This window comes from Octopus bimaculoides, chromosome 5 (assembly GCF_046866305.1).
Source record: "Octopus bimaculoides isolate indiv1 chromosome 5, ASM4686630v1, whole genome shotgun sequence".
Taxonomy (NCBI): domain Eukaryota; kingdom Metazoa; phylum Mollusca; class Cephalopoda; order Octopoda; family Octopodidae; genus Octopus; species Octopus bimaculoides.
The window spans coordinates 94,138,900-94,161,118 of NC_142932.1; the positions used below are offsets into that span (position 1 = coordinate 94,138,900).

The window sequence follows — 22,219 nt, forward strand, 5'->3', positions numbered from 1 at the left end:
ACTGCATATCATCCTACATTGATTGGTATAGTTGAATGAATTGATTACAGAAAAGGCTTAATTTTTAGAAAAAGAAAAGAAAATAAGGAAGCTTCTAACAATGCAGAAAGTTTTACATAAGCCTTTATATTGCATACACAAAGGCCCATCCTCAGAAGAAATGTCTAGTTACACTGATTTCGTTATTATATTTGAACTTCTCAGTCTTTGGGTTAGCAGCTGTAGCAGTAACTCCCCAACTGCTGGTTGTTGTGATGTATTTTCACATGGCAATGGAGGAAGATGGCATTGGTAATGTATGTTATGAGGTTGGTCATAGTCACTGTAATGTTTTCATTGGATCTACCAGTCCATCTCCAATTGACTGTTGCTTTTCAGGTTCAGGTGGTGAATCAATATAGCTTCCTTGATATGAAGATTTCCACTGTTAATTTTTATTTCAATGGTCTTCTCAATGATGAGATTGAATTTGAAATCAAGGGGGATGAAACTAATGTTTTTATTGGATCTACCAGTCCATCTCCAATTGACTGTTGCTTTTCAGGTTCAGGTGGTGAATCAATATAGCTTCCTTGATATGAAGATTTCCACTGTTAATTTTTATTTCAATGGTCTTCTCAATGATGAGATTGAATTTGAAATCAAGGGGGATGAAACTAATTTATGTAAGAAATTTAGTCTCACACTCAACTATCTTTGTTATATAACTATCTTCGATGATAATGATGATAATAATAATAAACATGGTTGTGATTTTTGGCAAAGGTCAGTAATTTTAGGAGGAGGGGATTAGTCAATTACATTAACCTCAGTACTTGACTAGTACTTTATTTTATCAACTGCTGCTGGTGGTGGTGGTGGTGGTGGTGGTGCTGCTGCTGCTGGTTGTGGTGGTGGTGGTGGTGCTGGTGCTGGTTGTGGTGGTGGTGGTGCTGCTGCTGCTGGTTGTGGTGGTGGTGGTGGCGGCGGCAGCAGCGGTGGTGGAGGATTAATTTGTCATAGCAAGAGTGACTCTTGGGGATATGATCATAATGATAACACAAAATTTTACTTGATAACTTATTAATCAAAACTTTTCAAGAAGGAAGCTTTGAAATAACTTGAACATTGTTTTGCTTGTTTTTATAAAATAATTGTAACTGAGAGATTCAATTCCAAGCGGAATGTCTATATTACAAGTCACAAAAATTAGTTGCCTTTTACTGATTGGAATCCTTCCATATACATATGGTAAGACATTAATAGATTTATTTTCAAGTAACAAATATGTCGTATTAGTCAATTTGATATCTATATACCTAAAGCTTAATGTAAGGTTAAAAAAAAAAAATGCACAATTGTATGTCAATGGTTCTCAAAGACCTCAGGCATACACACACAGGCACACACACACATTCACACACATATGCACACACACTCACACATGTTCACACAGACATACACACACACATGTTCACTTACACTCATACAGACACACACACACATACTTTCTCATATACACGCTCACTTAAAATACATGAACATGCACATATTTGTGCACACATATGCATGCAAACACATTTTTGCACACATACTCACATGTACATATCCATAAATATGTACATGCATTTACATGTAAACATGAGATGACAAGCTGGCAAAAACATTATCACACTGAATAAAAAGGTTAATGGCATTTCTTATGACTTCACGTTCTGAGTTCAAATGTTGCTGGGTTGACTTTACTTTTTGTTATTTTGGCGTCAATAAAATAAGTACCAGTTGAGCACTGGGGTTGATGAAATCGACTTCACTACCTCTCAAAATTGCTGGCCTCATGCCAAAATAAAAGAAGTTTTATATGTACACATACATATAAGAGTGTGCTAATTACTGTTAACATTATTTCATCCTGGTCTTGTGAAATATTTTCTACCCATGTGTTAGTCTCATGTCATACTTCTACACATTTTTGTATCTCAGCAAAAGGTGACCTTTTCTTTACACCCAAATGCCAGTTCACCAGAGACCACCTAATTTGGAATATGACCATCATCCAAGCAATGAACATCTTCAATTTATCAAAGTTGTCATTGGAGTGGGAACAGAAAACATGGAGGATGTGCCTACCCTGGAAATCCCGTCCTGCCAGCAAATCTCAAGGATTCTGCAGGAACACTTCATATGGAACACATGAAAATTGTTGTTTTTGTGAAAAACATGTTGTCCACAATTCACTGCTATAAATAATTGTACAAAGAACACAATCCTGGCAAATGTATTTCTTTGCAAATAATCTCTGATGTTATTCTGCTATACTTTCTAAGTGAGTCTTGAGAGAGTAATAATTTCATTTCCAGTTGATTTCTTCCCAGTTTTCTTTCTCAGGCAATGTTATCTGTAGCAATGGAGCCAAGATATTAAAACTTATATACTATGTCCAGTTACTTACCTTTGATTATAACACGGATCTTCTTGTGACTGATTGTAACTCCTGAAAATCTGTGCATAATACATTTTAGACTTCTGCATAGATTAAAGATATAGCTTCAACATCAGCAAATGCCAAGTCTTTTCTTATCCCAGTTTTGACATTTAGTCTGGCTATATTACAGATTCAGCCATCTTACCTATCTTTAGTATTTGTTTTATGAGTAGCATTAAGAAGATACCAAACTTATTTAACTCTGCTTTTCCTTCCAAATTCACAAGACATTGATCCATCATAGTATACAGAGTTCAACATTCCATTATGGAAAGACCTTATGATAAATTATTAGGTCATCCCATAAATACTGCAGTTTTTTTATACTTTTTTTATTTTTCAAAATTAAGATAAACAGTTTTTTAATCTAAAATATACTCTCCTTCATTTTCTACAATGCTCTTCCATCTGTCTGGTAGACTTGCAATGCCCCACTTCCAAAATTCACTTGTCTGTGATGAAAACTACTCCTCTAGTACTGTTCTGACCTTGTCTACAGAATTGATATTTTTTCTGTCCAAATGATTTTGAAGATTGTGGAATAAATGATAATCAGATGGGGCAGTATCCAACGAATATGATGGGTGGGGCATCATTTCCCATTCAAACTGCTGCAACCTTTACAATGTCATCCTCGCTGTATGTGGCCAAGCATTTTGTTTACCAGCCACATGGTTCCGGATTCAGTCCCACTGCATGGCACCTTGAGCAAGTGTCTTCTACTATAGCCTTGGGCTGACCAAAGCCTTGTGAGTGGATTTGGTAGACGGAAACTGAAAGAAGCCCGTCGTATATATGTATATGTGTGTGTTTGTGTGTCTTTGTTTGTCCCCCTAGCATTGCTTGACAACCGATGCTGGTGTGTTTATGGCCCCGTCACTTAGCGGTTCGGCAAAAGAGACCGATAGAATAAGTACTAGGCTTACAAAGAATAAGTCCCGGGGTCAATTTGCTTGACTAAAGGCGGTGCTCCAGCATGGCCGCAGTCAAATGACTGAAACAAATAAAAGAGTAAAAGAGTAAACCAAAGATGGAATGACCAAATTTAAGCTTCTCTGATAGTTCCTCAACAGTTACAGCAGGATTTTGTTCCACCAGGGTTTGCAGGATATCCTCATCAAGCTCTACAGATCTTCCAGGACGAGGCTTGTCTTGCAGGCTATAGTTTCCAGCTTGGAATTTCTGGAACCACCATTGACACTGGTTTATGCTTATTACCCAATCCCCAAATACTGCATTAATATTCTTTGCACTTTCCAATATGCTGTTGCCTTTATTGAACTCATAAAGCAAAATATACCAAATATGCTCCTTTGTCACTTCCATTATAGCTTTGAAAAAATAACTGTTAAAACTAAAGTGCACTCTTCAAAACTTTCACTAAGAATAAGTACAAGGTAAAATTACTGCCTACTTTTATAGCAAGTTGATGCAGGTATTTTATCCCATCCCCCTCCAACCTTTAGTTCTTGCAATTGAAAAAAAACGCATTATTAATGGGATGACCCAATAGATTTGGTTTGCAATCAGTGAATGTTATCATCTTAAAAGACCATTTTAAACAACAAAGTCAAAAGCTTTGCTAGGTTAATGAAGGCTAAATATGGTGGCTGATTATGTTTCCATTATTTTCTTGAAATTGATGCAATGAAAATACCATGCCTGTAGTTGATTACTTGGTATATGATTGTGACTGAGGATATATTCTGTCTGCAAACCTTTGCCAACTAAAGTAAGAAGAAATATAACTTTGTAAATTATTGCAATCACTACTGTTACATTTTGTTCTTGTATTGTGCAACAATATTGGCATCTCACATATCCTGAGGAACTGTGCCCTTTCCCAACATTGAATGAGAAGCTTTTGCAGAAGTACAAGGAAGACTGGCATGCTGTTTTTAAAGAACTCTATCAAAATACAAGTTTTTCTTGGCGCTCTGCCTGATGGCATCTGATCATAAGTCCTTCTATTATTGGAAATTCATCTTGTTTGATCATACATGGGAAACTTTCAATACCATCAAAGTTGATTGGTCAACAAGTTTCTTTCTTCAATGATATTCAGTAAAGTCCCATCCATTTCTCTATCTGTTCTAGTCTCTCTGTAATTATTGTTATAGATTTGGGCTTTAACAGAGCAATTTATTACTGATTGAAGTATCTTTCTTCTTTTCACCAGAGTACATCTCCCAGATATTACTTGTTACAAATGCCTATTCAGACAGTTTCTTGAATTCTGCTTCTAGTTGTCACAAGTATTTGATGATTCCTCATAGAAGGAAAGATTTTGTAGGCCTGAAGAATCTATAATTTGCAGCACTGAAGTGACATAACCTTTCTAAAGAGAATGAGTGCCAATTATTATGCTGCAGGAATTTTCTCAGAAGATTCTATTGCAGCTATGTGAAAGATTGTTTTGCGGTTGTCCAAGGGCTGCATAGCATTTAATATTCTACAGTTTCTCAAGAAGACATATGAGAGCAATGTGTTAAAGTGGACTGGCTTTTCTGGTTTTGTATCGTTTGTTACATTCAGGAATATCAACCCCTCTGTCTTTGATGCAGACAAGTGACTAGTCTATATCACAAACTGCCTTGTTTTAAGTCCTGTTCATCCTACCTTAAGTGGCTTTAACAATTATCATTGACCTTGTCAATATTTTAACAATCTAAGCAAATAGGCAATCTTTTTATTGCATCACTTCTGGCATTAAAGTTGTCAAAACTTATCACGGTTCTTTTCCCAGGAAATGTTTGCTGTGACTGTCCAAGTGTCATCAACAACAACAAGTTTAGTGTCATACATACAGAGAAGATGAAATCTTGTGAAGGAAAATCATGCACTCTGTATCTGAGCTAGTAAGACTTAAAGAAGTGTATTCAAACAAAACACTGTGTCCATGAGTTTCATATTCTCTCTTGGCCTTACCAGAAAATGAGTAGTCAGCTTTTCTTAGACTCCTAGATTCTGTCTGACAGCTATCTTGAAGAGCAACAGTGCACATAAAGATCTGATGAGAGGATTTGAAAATAGATTTCCAATGTCAATACTAATCTTTTGTACTGATTCTTTAACTTGAACTAGTTGATGTTAAATAACCAATTTATCGGCATTGTGATTTCTAATATAGACCAAACATTTGGGGCAAGAGTACTTGAAAGATGAGAACTCTATTCTAAATGAAGGAACGTAAACTATTAGACTAAGTTACATGTTTAATATGAAGTCTTAAATATAACAATTTTAATCCACTTACTCAATTAAATCTATTGAGAAAGGTATGAGCATCACAGAATCTCAATTCCCCTTTCTATATTAAACCTAATACCTTGAGTCTATGTAAAAACAAAATTGATATTAAAAATAAAGTAAAACTATTCCAGTACACAATATTTTCAGAAAGCTAATATGTTTATATTTTCATAATATAAAGGTTCCTGGGAATGTAGTTTCCAACACGGAAAGTGTAGTTGGTCTACTGGATATGAACAATGCTCCTGGAAATGGACAAGCAAGCAACTTGATGGAGCTAAAGGTGAGATTTTTTTTCTCTTTTTTTCTCTGTAAACTTGAGAAATATTAGTATTACAAAGTCTTATTTTTTCTTCATTTACCCACATCTTACTTTTACCTTCTTATTAATATAACAGTTCCAACAAAAATGTCTGAGTAAATATGAAGGAATATTTACTTATTTATTAATCCCCAAGAAATAGCAGTCAAATTATTCTTAAATCACACTCTGGAAGCTCAGACTATATAAAACCTGGTACATAAACAGATGAGTTGGTCATTGTTGGAATTCACAAGGAGATCAAACAGAACTCAGTACCTTCCCCATTCATTCATCAATTATAAATTTCTCCTGCTACCTAATTAGTGAAATATATGCCCTCATGGTACTGATTTGAAACCAGGTGAATTGACTGTTGTTGAGGGTTAAGTGGTTTTACACGAAGCATGTTATTGTCTCAGCCAGTTACTAATTCCATACTCTTTACTCTTTACTCTTTTACTTGTTTCAGTCATGTGACTGCGGCCATGCTGGAGCACCGCCTTTAGTTAAGCAAATCGACCCCAGGACTTATTCTTTGTAAGCCTAGTACTTATTCTATCAGTCTCTTTTGCCAAACCACTAAGTTATGGGGACATAAACACACCAGCATTGGTTGTCAAGCGATGTTGGGGGGACAAACACAGACACATAAACACACACATATATATACATATATATGACAGGCTTCTTTCAGTTACCGTCTACCAAATCCACTCACAAGGCTTTGGTCAGCCCGAGGCTATAGTAGAAGACACTTGCCCAAGGTGCCATGCGGTGGGACTGAACCCGGAACCATGTGGTTGGTAAGCAAGCTACTTACCACACAGCCACTCCTGCACCTAAATACATATACATATACACAATAATATACATATACACAACAGAAATGATACTCTAAGTTTTGGCATTTTTTCTGTCTTTGTTCAGAGGAAAGGACAGCAAACAAAACATTTGCAAGCCATTGGAGACCAGTTAGATCAATGTTTTTTTTATTCTTTAATTTAGATCACATCACTTGTAGACATTGATTTCAACATTTCCCTCCAGGCTGTGAGCTGACACTACTCAGGCCAACTCTGAGACAGTGCACAGTCATGAGACATTAAACCTATTTTCATTCAAATGTTAGATCAATAAAGTCCGTGTTCAGCTTGAACATCTGTAAGCTGACATCTGCGAAAACAAGATATCTAGAGTGTTGACACGTTAGAGATGAAGGATTGTTTGTGTATAGGTGCTTGTGTGAAACAGTAGGTGTTAGAAGATGAGGAAAGACAGGTGTTTTGGTTTGACTTGGAGGAGGTGGTATTCAAGTAGCAAGTTAAAATGAGGAAGGTTCATTGCAGTAGTGATAGAATAAGTAGAGAGAAGAGACAATTATATTTGCAAGGCTAGCAATTGCAGTACATTGGTGAATGAATCAATGCCAAAGTCACTGAGATGACTTTGTATTAGTTAAGACCTTGGGTGCTTGTGTGCTTAGTAACAGCATCATGAATGACAAACAGCATAAGTGTATATATATGTTTATGTGAGTGCGAGTGTGTATGTGCGTATATGTGTATGTGTGCATGTGTGTGTATCATTGGTGTAATAAGAATTATTGGATACTAGATACTGGATGGTTTCCATGTTGAAGCTCCTAGGAGCTTGTTCACAGGTCCTTTTCCACTAGTACAATTAATTTGTCATGTGTGGTACAACACTTCGACAGTTGTAGCTAATAGTAACAGACAGGATCAAATTTTGCAGGAAGCTCCCCCCAGTGTGCGTCAAGCCTGTTCTTGTAGGCATTGACTGATGATGCTGCGATCACACTATTTGGCAGACAGTTCCAGGTTGCGGTTACACGCTGTACAAAAAAGCAGCTTCTAATGTTGAGCCTACTTCTAATGTTGAGTATGATCTTTTCAATTTCAAGCTGTGTCCTCTCATATTTCTGCCTTAGAAGTTGAATTGGGGGTGGTTGGTTAGGTACAGCCGTGCGTATCTTTATACATGTTGATCATATCTCCGCTGAGACGGGGATGTTTGAGACTAGGCAGGTTTAGTGTAGCCAAGCACTCCGGATATGGCTTTTCTTTCAAGGATGCAATGAGTTTGGTGGCATGCCTCTGAACATCCTCCAACTCACAACACATTGCTTTATGCCGGGGTTGCCAAACTGTGTGTCCATATTCAAGAATCAGGCGAACTAGAAACTTGTACAGCTGGACGAAGACAACAGGGGTGATGAAGTCAAATGATCGTCGGGTGACTCCAGGGATTCGATTTGCTTTTGCAGTTGCTTGGTTTATGTGGTTCCTGAAGGTCAGTCCTTTGTCGATCAAGATGCCAAGATCCCCTTCCACCTCACTTTCTGCTAGCTCCACCACAGTCTGTTCCCCCTGTGCATCCTGGCCTCTCATGTAGTATTTCTTGTCAGTCTTCGGGTTCCCCACTCTCAAGACGGAACCATGTCATGCCCATTCATATGGCTTGAGATAGCCAGGCCATCATCCCTGTACAGAACCAACCTATATGGGTGGGTACGTCTCTTGAGGGTGTCCAAAATGTATAAAACAGCCAGCATCAAGTGGACTATTGTTGACAGGGCACCACCATATTCTCCCAGCACCCTTAATTGCCAGTTCTACCTCCATGAAACCTGCATGTCATCTATCAACCTGCAGTCTCCATCAACAAAAAATACAATCTGTCCTATTGCTATCACCAAAGGTATGTCTTTCTCATAAATTTCAAACCACTGGCTGCTAACAATCCGGATATACCTCCTTAGTACCAGCTACTCCCCTGCACCGCCTGTACCAACTAACTATATCATCCCATGAGCAGGACCGAAATCCTCAATCCCCAACGTTTCTTCATGCCTTACTACCTGCATACTCTCACCTCTTGTACATAGCCAAATGAGTTTATATGCATACATGTGCATGTGTGTGCATGTGCATGCATGTGTGCATCTGTACATTGTATGCATGCATACAGATATATGGACACTAGTGTATATGTGCATGTGCCCATGTGTTTGCATGCATGCATATGCATTTGTGCAGGTGCATGTTCATGTGTGCTCATGCACACTTATGTATGTGCATGCATACTCATGTGCACACATGTGCATGTGAGTAGATGCTTGCATGTACATGTGTATGTGCATGAATGTGTGTGTGCGTGTGTGTGTGTGTGTGTGTGTGTTGGTGTCATAAGTATTATTATTATCACCACACTCATACATGCATACATACATGCAGAGAAACAGACAGATATATATATATACATATATATAATGAAGATATACTTTTCTGGAAAGTGATTTCATCTGAGACAGTGTATTGAAATGTTAAAACTAAAAAAATTACAGCATGGGAGAGATATATTAGACATTCAAAATGCACAGAGACTGTTACCTCAAACATATATTATTTGGTGGGTGTCAAACATCTCATTTGTGACATGGTTGTTGTCAGTATATATAGTATATATCAGGATTATAAATACATTTTTAAGCATTCTGATTGTCATTGTTTGGCACTGTTAGTTGGTTCATTAAAACAGTATGTGTTTGTAATATACAAGGTTTCTCTTTCTTCTTCCTTTGGTATTGTATTGAACAGCAAGTCACAAATGACAACAAACAAAAAAATGTATAAGTCTATGACCATAGGCTGACACAAACTCTTCAAAATCAGGTACATGAGGATGGAAATCTTGCTATTTTCCACATGTTAAATTTACTGAAAACAGAAAAATAAAATGCACTTAAATCTTTATGATAACATTTTATGTAAAAAATGTAATAGTTATACAATCTTCCAACTTCATTGTTTTTAAAGATATGATTTTCTAATTAATGATGCTATAATTTCAATATTTCACATAATGAGGTGTTGACTGTATCAGGGGTAATGGATAAATACATGTATTCATATGTTGTAAATTAGTTCATTAAGTCATGATCTGAGGTATTTTTATAAAAATTTGTTTGTCTTCATGTAAGTATTTGCTTATCTGTCTGTTCATCTATGTATTGGTCTAATCATCCATCCATCTTGCATTGTTTTACCTAGGTTACATGGTTTCCACTGGACAAAACAGATGTACATCAGAAATGACATGGCAAGCGGCTATGTTCGGAGAAGATGGGAAGCCTTTTTCCTTCTTATATCGAATAAATGGAAATGGTAAAGTTAAGTTAACAGTAATTTGTGCTGAATATGGTGTGCTTAGTGATACTTATCATACAAGATGGACTTGTAATGCATCTCCAGCACATGGCTGGACAAAGGCTCACATAAATTGCAATTATAGATTGGTAAGAATTCCTTATTGTCGAAATTCTTCTGCTGATATCATTTCTCTCTTTCTCTCTCTCCCTCTCCCCTCTCTCTCTCTCCCTCTCTCTCTCTCTCTCTCTCTTTCACACAGATACACACATGGACACTTGAATACCCACACACATAAACATAAACACATATATATGGACACATGAACACACATACACATGAGGTTACACAGACATAAAATGGACACATGAATACAGACACACATGCATGTGCAAACACAGCAAACACAGACACATGAACATGCATGCACAGACACACACACATACATACACATGCAAGCACATGCTCATTACCATACACACATGGACACATACACATGTGCACACACATGTGGACATACACATGTGCACACACGTGAAATACACACACACATGTGCACACACACATACGTGCACACGCAAAACCAATTCTATTGTATGAGATCTCTTGACCATTTCTTATTGCTGTTCTTGCCTGAAAAAATGGTAGGATGATTTTGTTTGGGAAAACCAATGCACTTTAAGAAGTAATGGGAGCTTTGCCTCATCTCCTTATACTAAGGACAGTCATAATGTGAACTAAGCTGCAATTCAACAAGGTTTGCTTTGAAATGTATGATGGGAGTGATAAGAAGAAAATACAAAAGTGTCTGTTCATTGGGCCAGAACTTACATTTGCTTTCTGAGGTATTAAGTAGATGACAGTTAAAAAACTAGCTTTGAAAAAGATAACAGACTTTGTGGGTAACACTTCCCATAGGAACTTATCACACAAACTCATGCTGTGCCCACTAGGCAATTTGAAGCACAGCTTCCTAGAACTAGGAAGTTTCAGCCAGTAAAAGTGACATGATAATCTGTTAAATCAAATACCTAATTGCATACTAAATGGAATTCACAGAAAAATTCTTTAAAAATTTATATTTACCTTTTATTGTGACAAAAAAAAAAATTTTGAAAGTGCTTTTTATTAACCAGGACAGTGAGATTAATAGGCATGTTTCTATCTTACAGGACTTCATCAGCAGAGCTTTGTCAGAACAAAATTTACTTGATCAATTGACAATAGTTTTATACATAGATAAATGATTACAAAAATAGCAAAAGAAACATCCCTAGCAATATCTGTTGTAATATTATCAAAAATTTTCAGATGCAGCACAAATTTTATTCAGTGAAAATGACACAGTTTTAAACAATTAAATTTTTGACTCCACATTACAAATAAATGTTCAAGTGAAGTTAATGGTCTTGTATGATTCTAAATGGCTAATTTATGTCTTCTGAATTGCAATCACATTAATTTGCATTGTATTAAATAAAACTGAATCAACAGATCTGACTAATATTTTCAAATGGATTAAAATAAGCAAAGGAGGCAATATTCTGGTAGCAGGATATGAGTTGCCAGAATCTTGTCTAGTTTTCCAATACTCTACCAACTCAGCCAGAAAATAAGTACAACAATTATTTTCAATAATGTTGGAAAAGAGCTAAAGTTGATACACAAATTAAGATTGGCCATTGTTTGGCTGTCAGAACATCACTCAAGGTTTCAAACTTCTTGAAGACAAGTCAGCTTAATGGACAATATTAAATAGTTTTTAAATAGCTATATTGCCATGTACCTTAATCTTAGATCTTGTCTTTAAGGTTTCCATGAGTTCAATATCATTTATTTTCAAGCAAACATTTAGCTATGTTAAACATTGATGTCATCCATTAAGAGCTCAAAGCATACTTTCATCCTGCATACATGTACTTTTTTATGTACATTTGGTTCATATTTGCTCCTGTCTTCATTAGTTAATTCATAGGATGCCCAGTAACTTTCTAAATTCTGCAGCTCTCACACTTCTTATGAATCAATGTTACATATCAAGTGATCTGTCCTTTACTGATATTGAGTGTGAAACCATTCTCCAAATTTCTCCAAAGTGAGAGCCCACTGATGGGTGATATATGTGAGTAAGTCATCGGTGGATCTTGTTCTATAGAAACTGTACTGGTGGTCATTAAGGAAAGGTATTGGAGAATGTTGTGGTTAACAGCTGTCTCCAAAATAATGTAATAATTGGGAGGTGGTAATTTTCTAGGTAATGAGGCACACTGTAGCATGTTTTCAAAGATCCTTGTAGAGAGGGAGAAATTGAAGAGTTTAGTAAGTATAGGAGTTAGCTCTGGGTGGGTGCAATGTTTAAGGATAATGGAAAGGACTTTGTCTGGGCTGGTTGGGATTTTTTAACTCTACTACTTAAGTTCTCTGCTAACTCAAAATAAATAGATTGGACAAGTAGAACTTCTTCATTGGGAATTAACCTAAATATTATAGTGAAATAAACATATTTGTTAAAAAATACATCATAGTGATTAATTATTCAGAGATTACATCTGCATTAAAAATAATATTTAAGTTGTTGTTTCTATATTTAATATACTATAAGTTAATATTTTATGTTCATTATGTTCAATATGTTAAAACTAATTTAGCTATATTATTTACTGTCCACTTGATTAAAAAATCATATTCACAAATACGAAGTAATGGAAGTTGATATTTGGTCAACAACATCTCAGGAAAACCAAATATACATAACATACAACAAAAATCGCCCTACAGTCCCATCATGACATTCATAAAACCAAATACACATTGATAAGCATTGTATCATTTTACATGTACATTTGGTCAAAGCAAGTAGAGCATTATATTAAAACATTACACAGTACATCAAATGATATAACCACACTGGGATATAATTGTACCACCCTACTGTATAACTGGATAGGTGTATACCATCTAACTGGTCTGCCCTATAACTGGTTTTCCATATAACTAGTCAGTCATATATCTGATCTGCCATATAGCTAGTCAGCTAAAATTCTAACTTTACAAACTCCATCTCTTTTACATAAGTTCCAAAGAACACAGAAACAGTTCCTTCTCTGAACTAACTGCTTTAAGTTCTAACTTAGTCTGACATCCATTGCACTCCTACTATACCATATCAGTCTGATACAGTAAATTCCTAGGACACAGGAACTCAGTTATTGGAAATAACTTCTTCATTGATCTTTGATCAATTACTTAGAATCCCCTGGATAATTTTCTGAACAAGCAACAGCAACACAACTATAAAGTTCTCTACTACATGTTTAATTATAATTAATAATTATTAACCAAATATTTAGGGAAAATGATTCTTGAAGCATTCATTCCTGCTACTGAAGGATTATGGTATTTTGAAAATTTCCAATCTCATTCTATTTTTATTCTATTTTAGGATAAAATCATTATTAATGCTGAGTTTCTTGGTAAAGCAAATGTCATGATTGGAAAAATATGGAATGGTAAGTAAATTAATTGATATTGAAATCATGGCCATCCACACATTCTTGCATGTCCTTTGTGGCCATGCACCCTCACACTGACACTCAAATTATCTGACCCCTGTCAAAACACCCCTATTTTCCCAACACTCATTGCAGCCCTCCTCCTCTCTCTCATGTGCCTATCCACACACTCTCCATACTCTCTCTTTGTTCCTTACTCCCCACTCCAAGCCACTCAACACTCTCATGGAACATCTTCCTCTAACCTCCTCTATTCCCAATACTCTCATGGAGCATCCTCCTCTATCCCCTCTCTATAATTTATACCCTACTCTCCTGTTCACTGAGGGTAGGCTCCAATACATCTCCCACACCATCTATTTCTCTCTCTCTCTTTCTCTCTCTCTCTCTCTCTCTCTCTCTCTCTCTCTCTCTCTCTCTCTCTCTCTGTGTCTCTTTATCTTTCTTTCTCTTTTCCACCTCCCCACTCCTTCCTGTTCTACTGGGGTGGCCAAATATCTCCTCTATAGTAAAACAATTATCCCTGTCTCTCGATCATACTCTAACCTCTTACCTGACACACAACTACTTCCATCAGTTCTACTCCCTCTATCAACTAAGAGGTTACTTAGCAACCCTCTGATGCTGGTGCCACATAAAAAATATCTGTGCCAGTGCCACATATAAAACACCTGAGCTGGTGTCATGTAAAAAGCACCTAGTACACTCTGAAAAGGGGTCGACATTGAGAAGGGCATCCAGCCTAAATAGACAATTGAAACCTGATACACTTCTTCAGCTTATCGACTCCTGTCGAGCCAACCAACCCATTCCAGCATGGAAAACAGATATTAAATGGTGATGATGATGATGATGATGACAATGATGACAATGACAATGTGGATGTTGACAACAATAACAATGGATTCGACAGTAATGGCAATGACAATGGGAACAGCAATTGTGATGATGATGATGATAATGATGACGACGATGACGATGACAATGATGATGATGATGATATGTGAGACTGACAGATCAGAGATTGACATATGAAACATGAGTAATAAACTCAAGCCTTAGTTGAAGCATTGAACTGTATAGCTGCTACCAATATCACTGTTGGGTAGTGAGAGCATCCAACTGTAAAATATTTCTAGTTATTGAAACATCTAAATTCATACTTCTCTGCAACTGTTCTTCCTAGTAAAATATAGATGTAAAAATGACATGTGAGAGGGGGGAGGGGGAGGGGAGAGAGGGGGGAGAGGGGGAGAGATAGGGGGAGTGAGATAGGGGGAGTGAGATAGGGGGAGTGAGATAGGGGGAGTGAGATAGGGGGAGTGAGATAGGGGGAGTGAGATAGGGGGAGTGAGATAGGGGGAGAGAGGGGGAGAGGGAGAGAGATAGGGGGAGTGAGATAGGGGGAGTGAGATAGGGGGAGTGATATAGGGGGAGTGAGATAGGGGGAGTGAGATAGGGGGAGTGAGATAGGGGGAGTGAGATAGGGGGAGTGAGATAGGGGGAGTGAGATAGGGGGAGTGAGATAGGGGGAGTGAGATAGGGGGAGTGAGATAGGGGGAGTGAGATAGGGGGAGTGAGATAGGGGGAGTGAGATAGTGGGAGAGAGGGGGGGGGGGAGGAGAGAGAGAGAAAGAACAAAGAGAGGGAGAGTGAGATTCTTACTTCACTAGTCATGAATTTGTTTCTCAATAAATATTTATTGCACTGCATGATCCTTCAGCAAAAGAAAAAACCTTGAAGGGTTTTAGTTGGAAAAATCAACCCTAGGACTTACTTTTTGAAACCTAGTGCTCATTCTATCAGTTTCTTTTGTCTAACTGCTAAGTTACAGGACATAAACACACCACTAACAGTTGTCAAGTGGCAGTAGGGGACAAACACACACACACATCTGTGTGTGTGTGTGTGTGTGTGTGTGTATAAATATGACAGGCTTCTTTCAGTTTCCATCTTCCAAATCCACTCACAAGGCTTTGGTCAGCCTGAGGTTATAGTAGAAGACACTTGCTCAAGGTACCATGCTATGGGACTGTACTTGGAACCATGTAGTTGGGAAGCAAGCTTCTTACCACACAGCCATGTGATTGTGTACAAACACATACATATATGTATATTTATATGTATCTATGTAATGTATGTGTGCTGTGTTTATGTTTGCTATATAATCTCACTACTGCCAATTGTTCTTGACTTAGAAGGCTATGTAATTCTTTTCACTCCTTTTCCCCAGTGGAGGCCACAGCATACCCTTTTTTACCTGCAGGTGCTTGAACCTGATCAACTGAACATCTGAGGGAAATTGTATTCATTAAATTGTAAAATGTGTGCAGTTGTACACATGCAAAGCTCTTCTGCTTGCATGCACACATAAACATTTGCACAAGCTTTTTCGGGTATTGAGAACCATCTCCTGGCCACTCACTAGATATTTCTATCAAAACAACAGCATTAGAGAAACCACAGTCAATGCAGGCACAATATTTTGTAGATCCAGTATGATCATTGAAATGCCAGAGCAGAGGTACATATGCTTCTATGTAGGTAATAGCGATGGTGTTAGAGTTGTGGGTATAATTTTATCAAAGAAATGGGTATATAGGAATAGTGGGTTATACACCTTTAGGTGTACAACTGCTTCCTATATTAAATCAGAATATAAACAGAATGCAGAACTCCAAACTAATCAACACAACAATATTTATTTAAGGAGGTAAATAGACAGCCTTAAATTGTCCGTTGTTGAGACACCTTCTGTGAGTGAGCATGGTTGCTGAGACGTTGGAATGTTGATATGAGCTGTCCCCAGAGTTCGAAAGATGGAGAGAGACAGCTTGACACGTCCATGCTCAATGCCGGCCAGCCGAGAAAAAGTGATAAAAGCGGGAACGCTTAGATGTTGAATTCCACGCATGCGTCGGACTACGCATGCGCACGGCGTTACTACAGGTAAATAAAGTGATCAAGGTAATCAGAATGTGTGATAGGATAGTTAATCTTACACTAAGTTTTGGAAAATATGTGAGTTACATCTCTGCATATGATTGACAGTCTGGACTGGCAGATAAACAGGGGAACAGATTTCAATGATTTTTTGCTGATTACCTATATAATAAATGATAATGATCTTATCAGCATGCATGGTTAGTAACTTCAATGGACATATGAAGCAGCACGCTGATGGACTCCATACTGTACATGGAGGCTATGGTTTTAGCACTAGAAATGATGAAAGGACAAGGCTGTGGAAATTCTGTAAGGCAAATAATGATCTACTACACTAACTGAAGAAAACCAGCCAGCCATCTCTTTACCTTATCAGTCTGATGGACATACAAGCCAGAATGATTCTATAGTCTCCATAAGTAAACCGTTGGTTGTAAATGTACAGTCCTTCCCTGGGGAATTATGTACCACATGACCTAATTTAGTGACAAGTGACTCAGAGACTCAGAGACTCAGAGACTTAGAGATACAATCAAGTCCAAGAAAGGAAGATATGGAAGCTTAAAGATCCATATAACAGTCAGAAATTTAGAGAGGTACTAATTGAAGTATTTCACAAAGAGAGGGACTTTTTGAATGGAGCATAGCATTGATTGTTTGGGTATGCAGTTTAGACCTATTCTTGACTTTAATGTTATTTAGGATTGAAAATATTCTCTTGACTGCAGCTGAAGAATGTGGTAATGATAGGAGTTGAAACATAAAGCATGATAGGACTGGATAACTAGCTTCATCTCCACATTTTTCCTTAGAAATGTTATCCCTATAATCTTCTGGTTGGTAGCTTCAGTTATGTCATCTTGAAGTTTAAGTTCTCTCCATTCTTTATTAAGAGCTTCAATCTGATTCTCCTGAACAATATTTGGAAATTTGCATGCCATAGGAACAATTGAACTTAGACCATTGTAATCATGAATACTAACTGGGTCTAGTACTTCTAGAAGCTTCAGATTATGGAAGAAATCATGTGCAAAAAAGCACTGAAAAAATTCCTTCCCAAGGCACACATAAAAATTGTTTCAATTCAGTTGTACTAATAGATGAAGCTTTCTTTATGTAGATGCTTTCAGCTTTTGCTCCTCTGTAAATTTCAGATATACTGATGGATCAGTCATGTAGCTCTTTATTTTTCACAATTTCCTTTTTAACAATAATTGTCCAGTATTCCCTTAAGATTTACATGTAATAAATTTGTGCAGTTTGTGCATTTTATAGCTTTCTGATTGGAAATCTAAGTTCAACTTGGTAATATCTGGCAAAATGTATGCTAAAAATGCATAATACACCTCTGCAATTGGATTTGTTAATGAGTTCAGCACATTTGAATCTTCACAGTTGTCATCTTCAATAGCAGCAGTAGTAACAAATAACACTAGAGCAGGCTATTATTCTATTGACAACTTGTTCTAAAGATAGCCATCTTGTACAATTTACATGTAATAATTTATGAGAACTTGTTAGAGTAAATGCCTGAAATCTTCATATTCCTGCAGTCTCTTTGGGATGAATATATGCTTCTAGCATATGTTCCATTCCGTCCCATTACTACACTAGCATTGTCACTGGTAAATCCTGTCAAATTTTTCATAAGGAATATCATGTACGGTGAAGAATCTTTCACTAGAGAAAAAAATTCCATTAGCAGAGCAATCCTTGGCTTCCAAAAGAATTAAATAACTATCAATAATTTTTTGAGTGCTACAATCATAAAATCTAGCTAAAAGAACAAGCAGTTTTTTTTTTTTGTACTTCCATCAGTAGTTTCATCAACAATCTATGAAAGCTTACACTCAAGCTTGATACTGAGGTCTAACAACTGACTATTAGTATCCCTATGCCAAAGTGTGTTTGTTGTGTGTGTGTGTGTGTGTGTGTGTGTGTGTGTGTGTGTGTGTGTGTGTGTGTGTGTGTGTGTGTGTGTCGCTTTCTCTGTGTCAGCATGAATTGCAGAATAGAGAGTATTCTAGACAACCAGTTGTTACTAGCACTTTACAGAGTTCTTGGCCAAGACACTTTACTCTAAAATATCTCCGTCTTCAAACTACATAGTAGTTGCCATAAAGTAGCTTCAAGTCTCCATCCCATGTAATGTTAAATGATTCCTTAGCTTTGTGTGCAATGCTTTCATATAGGCTTGAGGAATTCACTTCAGTTTTCAATCTCAGATCAGAGTCCACTAATCCACTCGGTTAGGCTTGCCAATTGGTTTAATAACATTGGTTTTGTTGCAACTTGTAGTTGCAGGCTATGTCATCAGATGTCATGAGTATATTACAGTGTTTCATTAATGCAGCATTGGTAGCTGATTGAGTTAATGAATGAAAATATGTTTCTAGGGCTGTGTGAAGAAGTAAATAAACAACACCCATGAACATTTTAATTGAAGAATTTATTTTCACAGATTGAGACAGACTGCATTGGCCTTTTACAGTGAACAACATCAATAATTACATGCTGGGAAAGAGATACTGCTCTGAGTTTACACCAAGCATTTGATATGGCAACATTTGACTTGCCTAACATACCTGAAAACAGTTGTGCAATCTTTGTGGTGATGGAGATTCTTGGTCATCTATCTGCATCAAATGTCTTAGCTGTCTTCCTGAGTTGTCTGTCTGAGTCATCTGTAAAGGCTGTCTAGTGGGGTAAGAATGGTGGCACATATCACTCAGCTGCCTCAACTTTCTGCATGGCAAAAGGTGAGATGAGTGAATGAGTGTTGATGCCAAAAGCAGCTTTTTATAGGATAGTGGAAGAAGATTTTAGAAGAATGCATCATGTGACAGCTTCATGCTGATTGGCTGCTTAATAGATCAATCATGTGAAACTATCGTGGTTTAGTCGTGGTGTTTGATCAGTTATCTAGCAGTTCAGTTTTGAATCATTGCTACAGTTTTTATAACAGACTGCACATGAAGCTGTTACTCTTACCTTACACAGAGTCCACAGGTGAAACCCACCTTATAAGAGAGAAAATTGTAAGAGATTATGACTATAAGAAATATGATGATGTAAGGGATACAGATTATTTCTGTTTCCATTCATACCATTAAAATTAATTTAATTTTAATTGTTTCTTTTCAGAAAATGGGCGCCAAACAGAAACTTCTTGTCCACCAGTTCCACACACAACCACACAAGCACCAACTACCACCACTCTACCAATAACTACAACCACACCACCAACCACAACCACACAAGCACCAACTACCACCACTCTACCAATAACTACAACCCCACCACCAACTACAACCACACCACCAACCACAACCACACAAGCACCAACTACCACCACTCTACCAATAACTACAACCCCACCACCAACTACAACCACACCACCAACCACAACCACACAAGCACCAACTACCACCACTCTACCAATAACTACAACCCCACCACCAACTACAACCACACCAACAACCACAACCACACAAGCACCAACTACCACCACTCTACCAATAACTACAACCCCACCACCAACTACAACCACACCAACAACCACAACCACACAAGCACCAACTACCACCACTCTACCAATAACTACAACCCCACCACCAACTACAACCACACCACCAACCACAACCACACAAGCACCAACTACCACCACTCTACCAATAACTACAACCCCACCACCAACTACAACCACACAATCAACAGCTACAACTGCAGCATTACCAACCACTACTGAATCAGAACTAACAACAACAACCATCAAAACAACCCTTTCACCAAGGACATCAACGAACGGTACAAATCTCCCAAGCTCAATAATGAGTACAACAATGGAAAATCATTCAAACAAAAGCATTTCAAAATTATTTACAACTTTGTATCCTGGTAAAGATATTTCAACAGTTTCCATATTGGACATTATAAAGAACAGTACAAAGATGTTTAATACCAATACTCCTACACACAAAACATCTATAGCATCTACAACTAACAATATACTACCAACAACTTTACTTCATCATAACACAAATGGACACAAAAAAACTGAGACAACACCTGTAGGAAATAAAGTTACCAAACCAAGCAAAGGTTTTACCGTTTACACCTCAGGAAGGGATAATATCATATCTTATTCTACCACTGAGAGTAGCAGTAACAAATTTGAAAAACTGAAAAGCAATCTTCACAAGAAAAGAACACTTATCCTTGCATCCATTTTTGGTACTGCAAGTATTTTAACAATTGCATTCGTGATTGTATGGAGCATACGAAGATCAAAGAAACTTTCAAAGTTGTTAGATGATAAAACCCCTGTATTATCTTTTGATTCCATGAACTGAATTGTTAATTAAGTAAAACCTGGGACTATTTCTCATAAATTGAAGTAGTTGTAATGCTAATATAATACTGACCTACTGTTGTACTCTGCTATGCAGACTATATCTAAAATTTCACATAATCTCCATTTATGTAACACATGCACACTCACACATATGTGCACATCCACACACACATATGGCACATCCACACACACACACAACACATACACATATAGTAGGTACTCCCTGACATGACTGAGTTTTATTCTGATTAACCAGTTGTAAGTTTATATGGACATATTTGACCTATATATATTTGACCCTCTTACTGGTTATTTTGTATGCATTACCAATAGATACTGTAACAGATTTTATCTTTTTATTGAATTTTTGCATTTTATTTCGTTAATATATATGGCTAACCACATGGCCACAAAAACTTTTACTGCTTTCATGATATTTTTCTTTGCCATTAAGAATAAGAAAGATTGAGTGGGAAAACTGCAGACTATACATGACTGCATTTACTCCATCTCAACCAGCTTCTATGTTAGCTAATTATTTCTTTTCAGCTTCCAAGTCAAGAGACTTTCTCAGTTTCTTGCTTGATGCGTTTGTAAATGAAAAGTCTTCATTTTTGCACATTTTGTGGGATGATAAATCTGTAGAGATATGTATGATTTGATTATTGAATTAAACTGGTAATATGAGGATCTTGAGAAGACTTGTCCATTGTAACAAAACTGACTTCTGCAAGTATTTTTTGCATGTATATTGATATATATTGTTTATGTGTAATTGTATGTACCCTGGGATAGACTTTTCAAAAGCATTCAGATACTTAACCATCTTCAGGGAGCACTTTATTACATCAAGTTACAGATAACTATGTCTTAAGTTGGATGGAAGGCAAGGCATTTCATAATTATTTTCAGAGGTAAATAGAGAAAATAAAAGGATGAAAAGGATGTATCCTAAATACAAGAGAGAAGAAGAAGAGAAAGAGACTAAGCAGACATCTAAATAAAGGAGATAAAAAAAGGAAATAGAAAAGAAAGATAGAAAGAAGTAAAGAGAAAATCAATAAGAGAGGAAAAAGGGAAAAGGAAGAGAAAGAATAGACAAAGAACAGGTAAATTAGAGTAACTTGTTTTATTAAAGCAGAGGTGAATTATCTCACATAATATAAATGCAACTTGTGTTCAGTCAATCATGGTGGTAGAAAAAAACTAAAACAAATGAAG

General features: G+C 36.9%; 1 protein-coding gene across 1 annotated transcript; it reads left to right on the forward strand.

The window, feature by feature from the left end:
- Nucleotides 1–937: 937 nt before the first annotated feature.
- On the forward strand, nt 938–21,418 carry LOC106875480 (uncharacterized). Its single transcript, XM_089352664.1, has 5 exons — nt 938–1,230; nt 5,898–5,999; nt 10,091–10,335; nt 13,629–13,695; nt 19,789–21,418. Exons 1-5 carry the CDS (start codon nt 1,164–1,166, stop codon nt 20,994–20,996), a joined length of 1,689 nt encoding a protein of 562 aa, XP_089208790.1. The 5' UTR covers nt 938–1,163; the 3' UTR covers nt 20,997–21,418.
- The last annotated feature ends 801 nt before the right edge of the window (nt 21,419–22,219 follow it).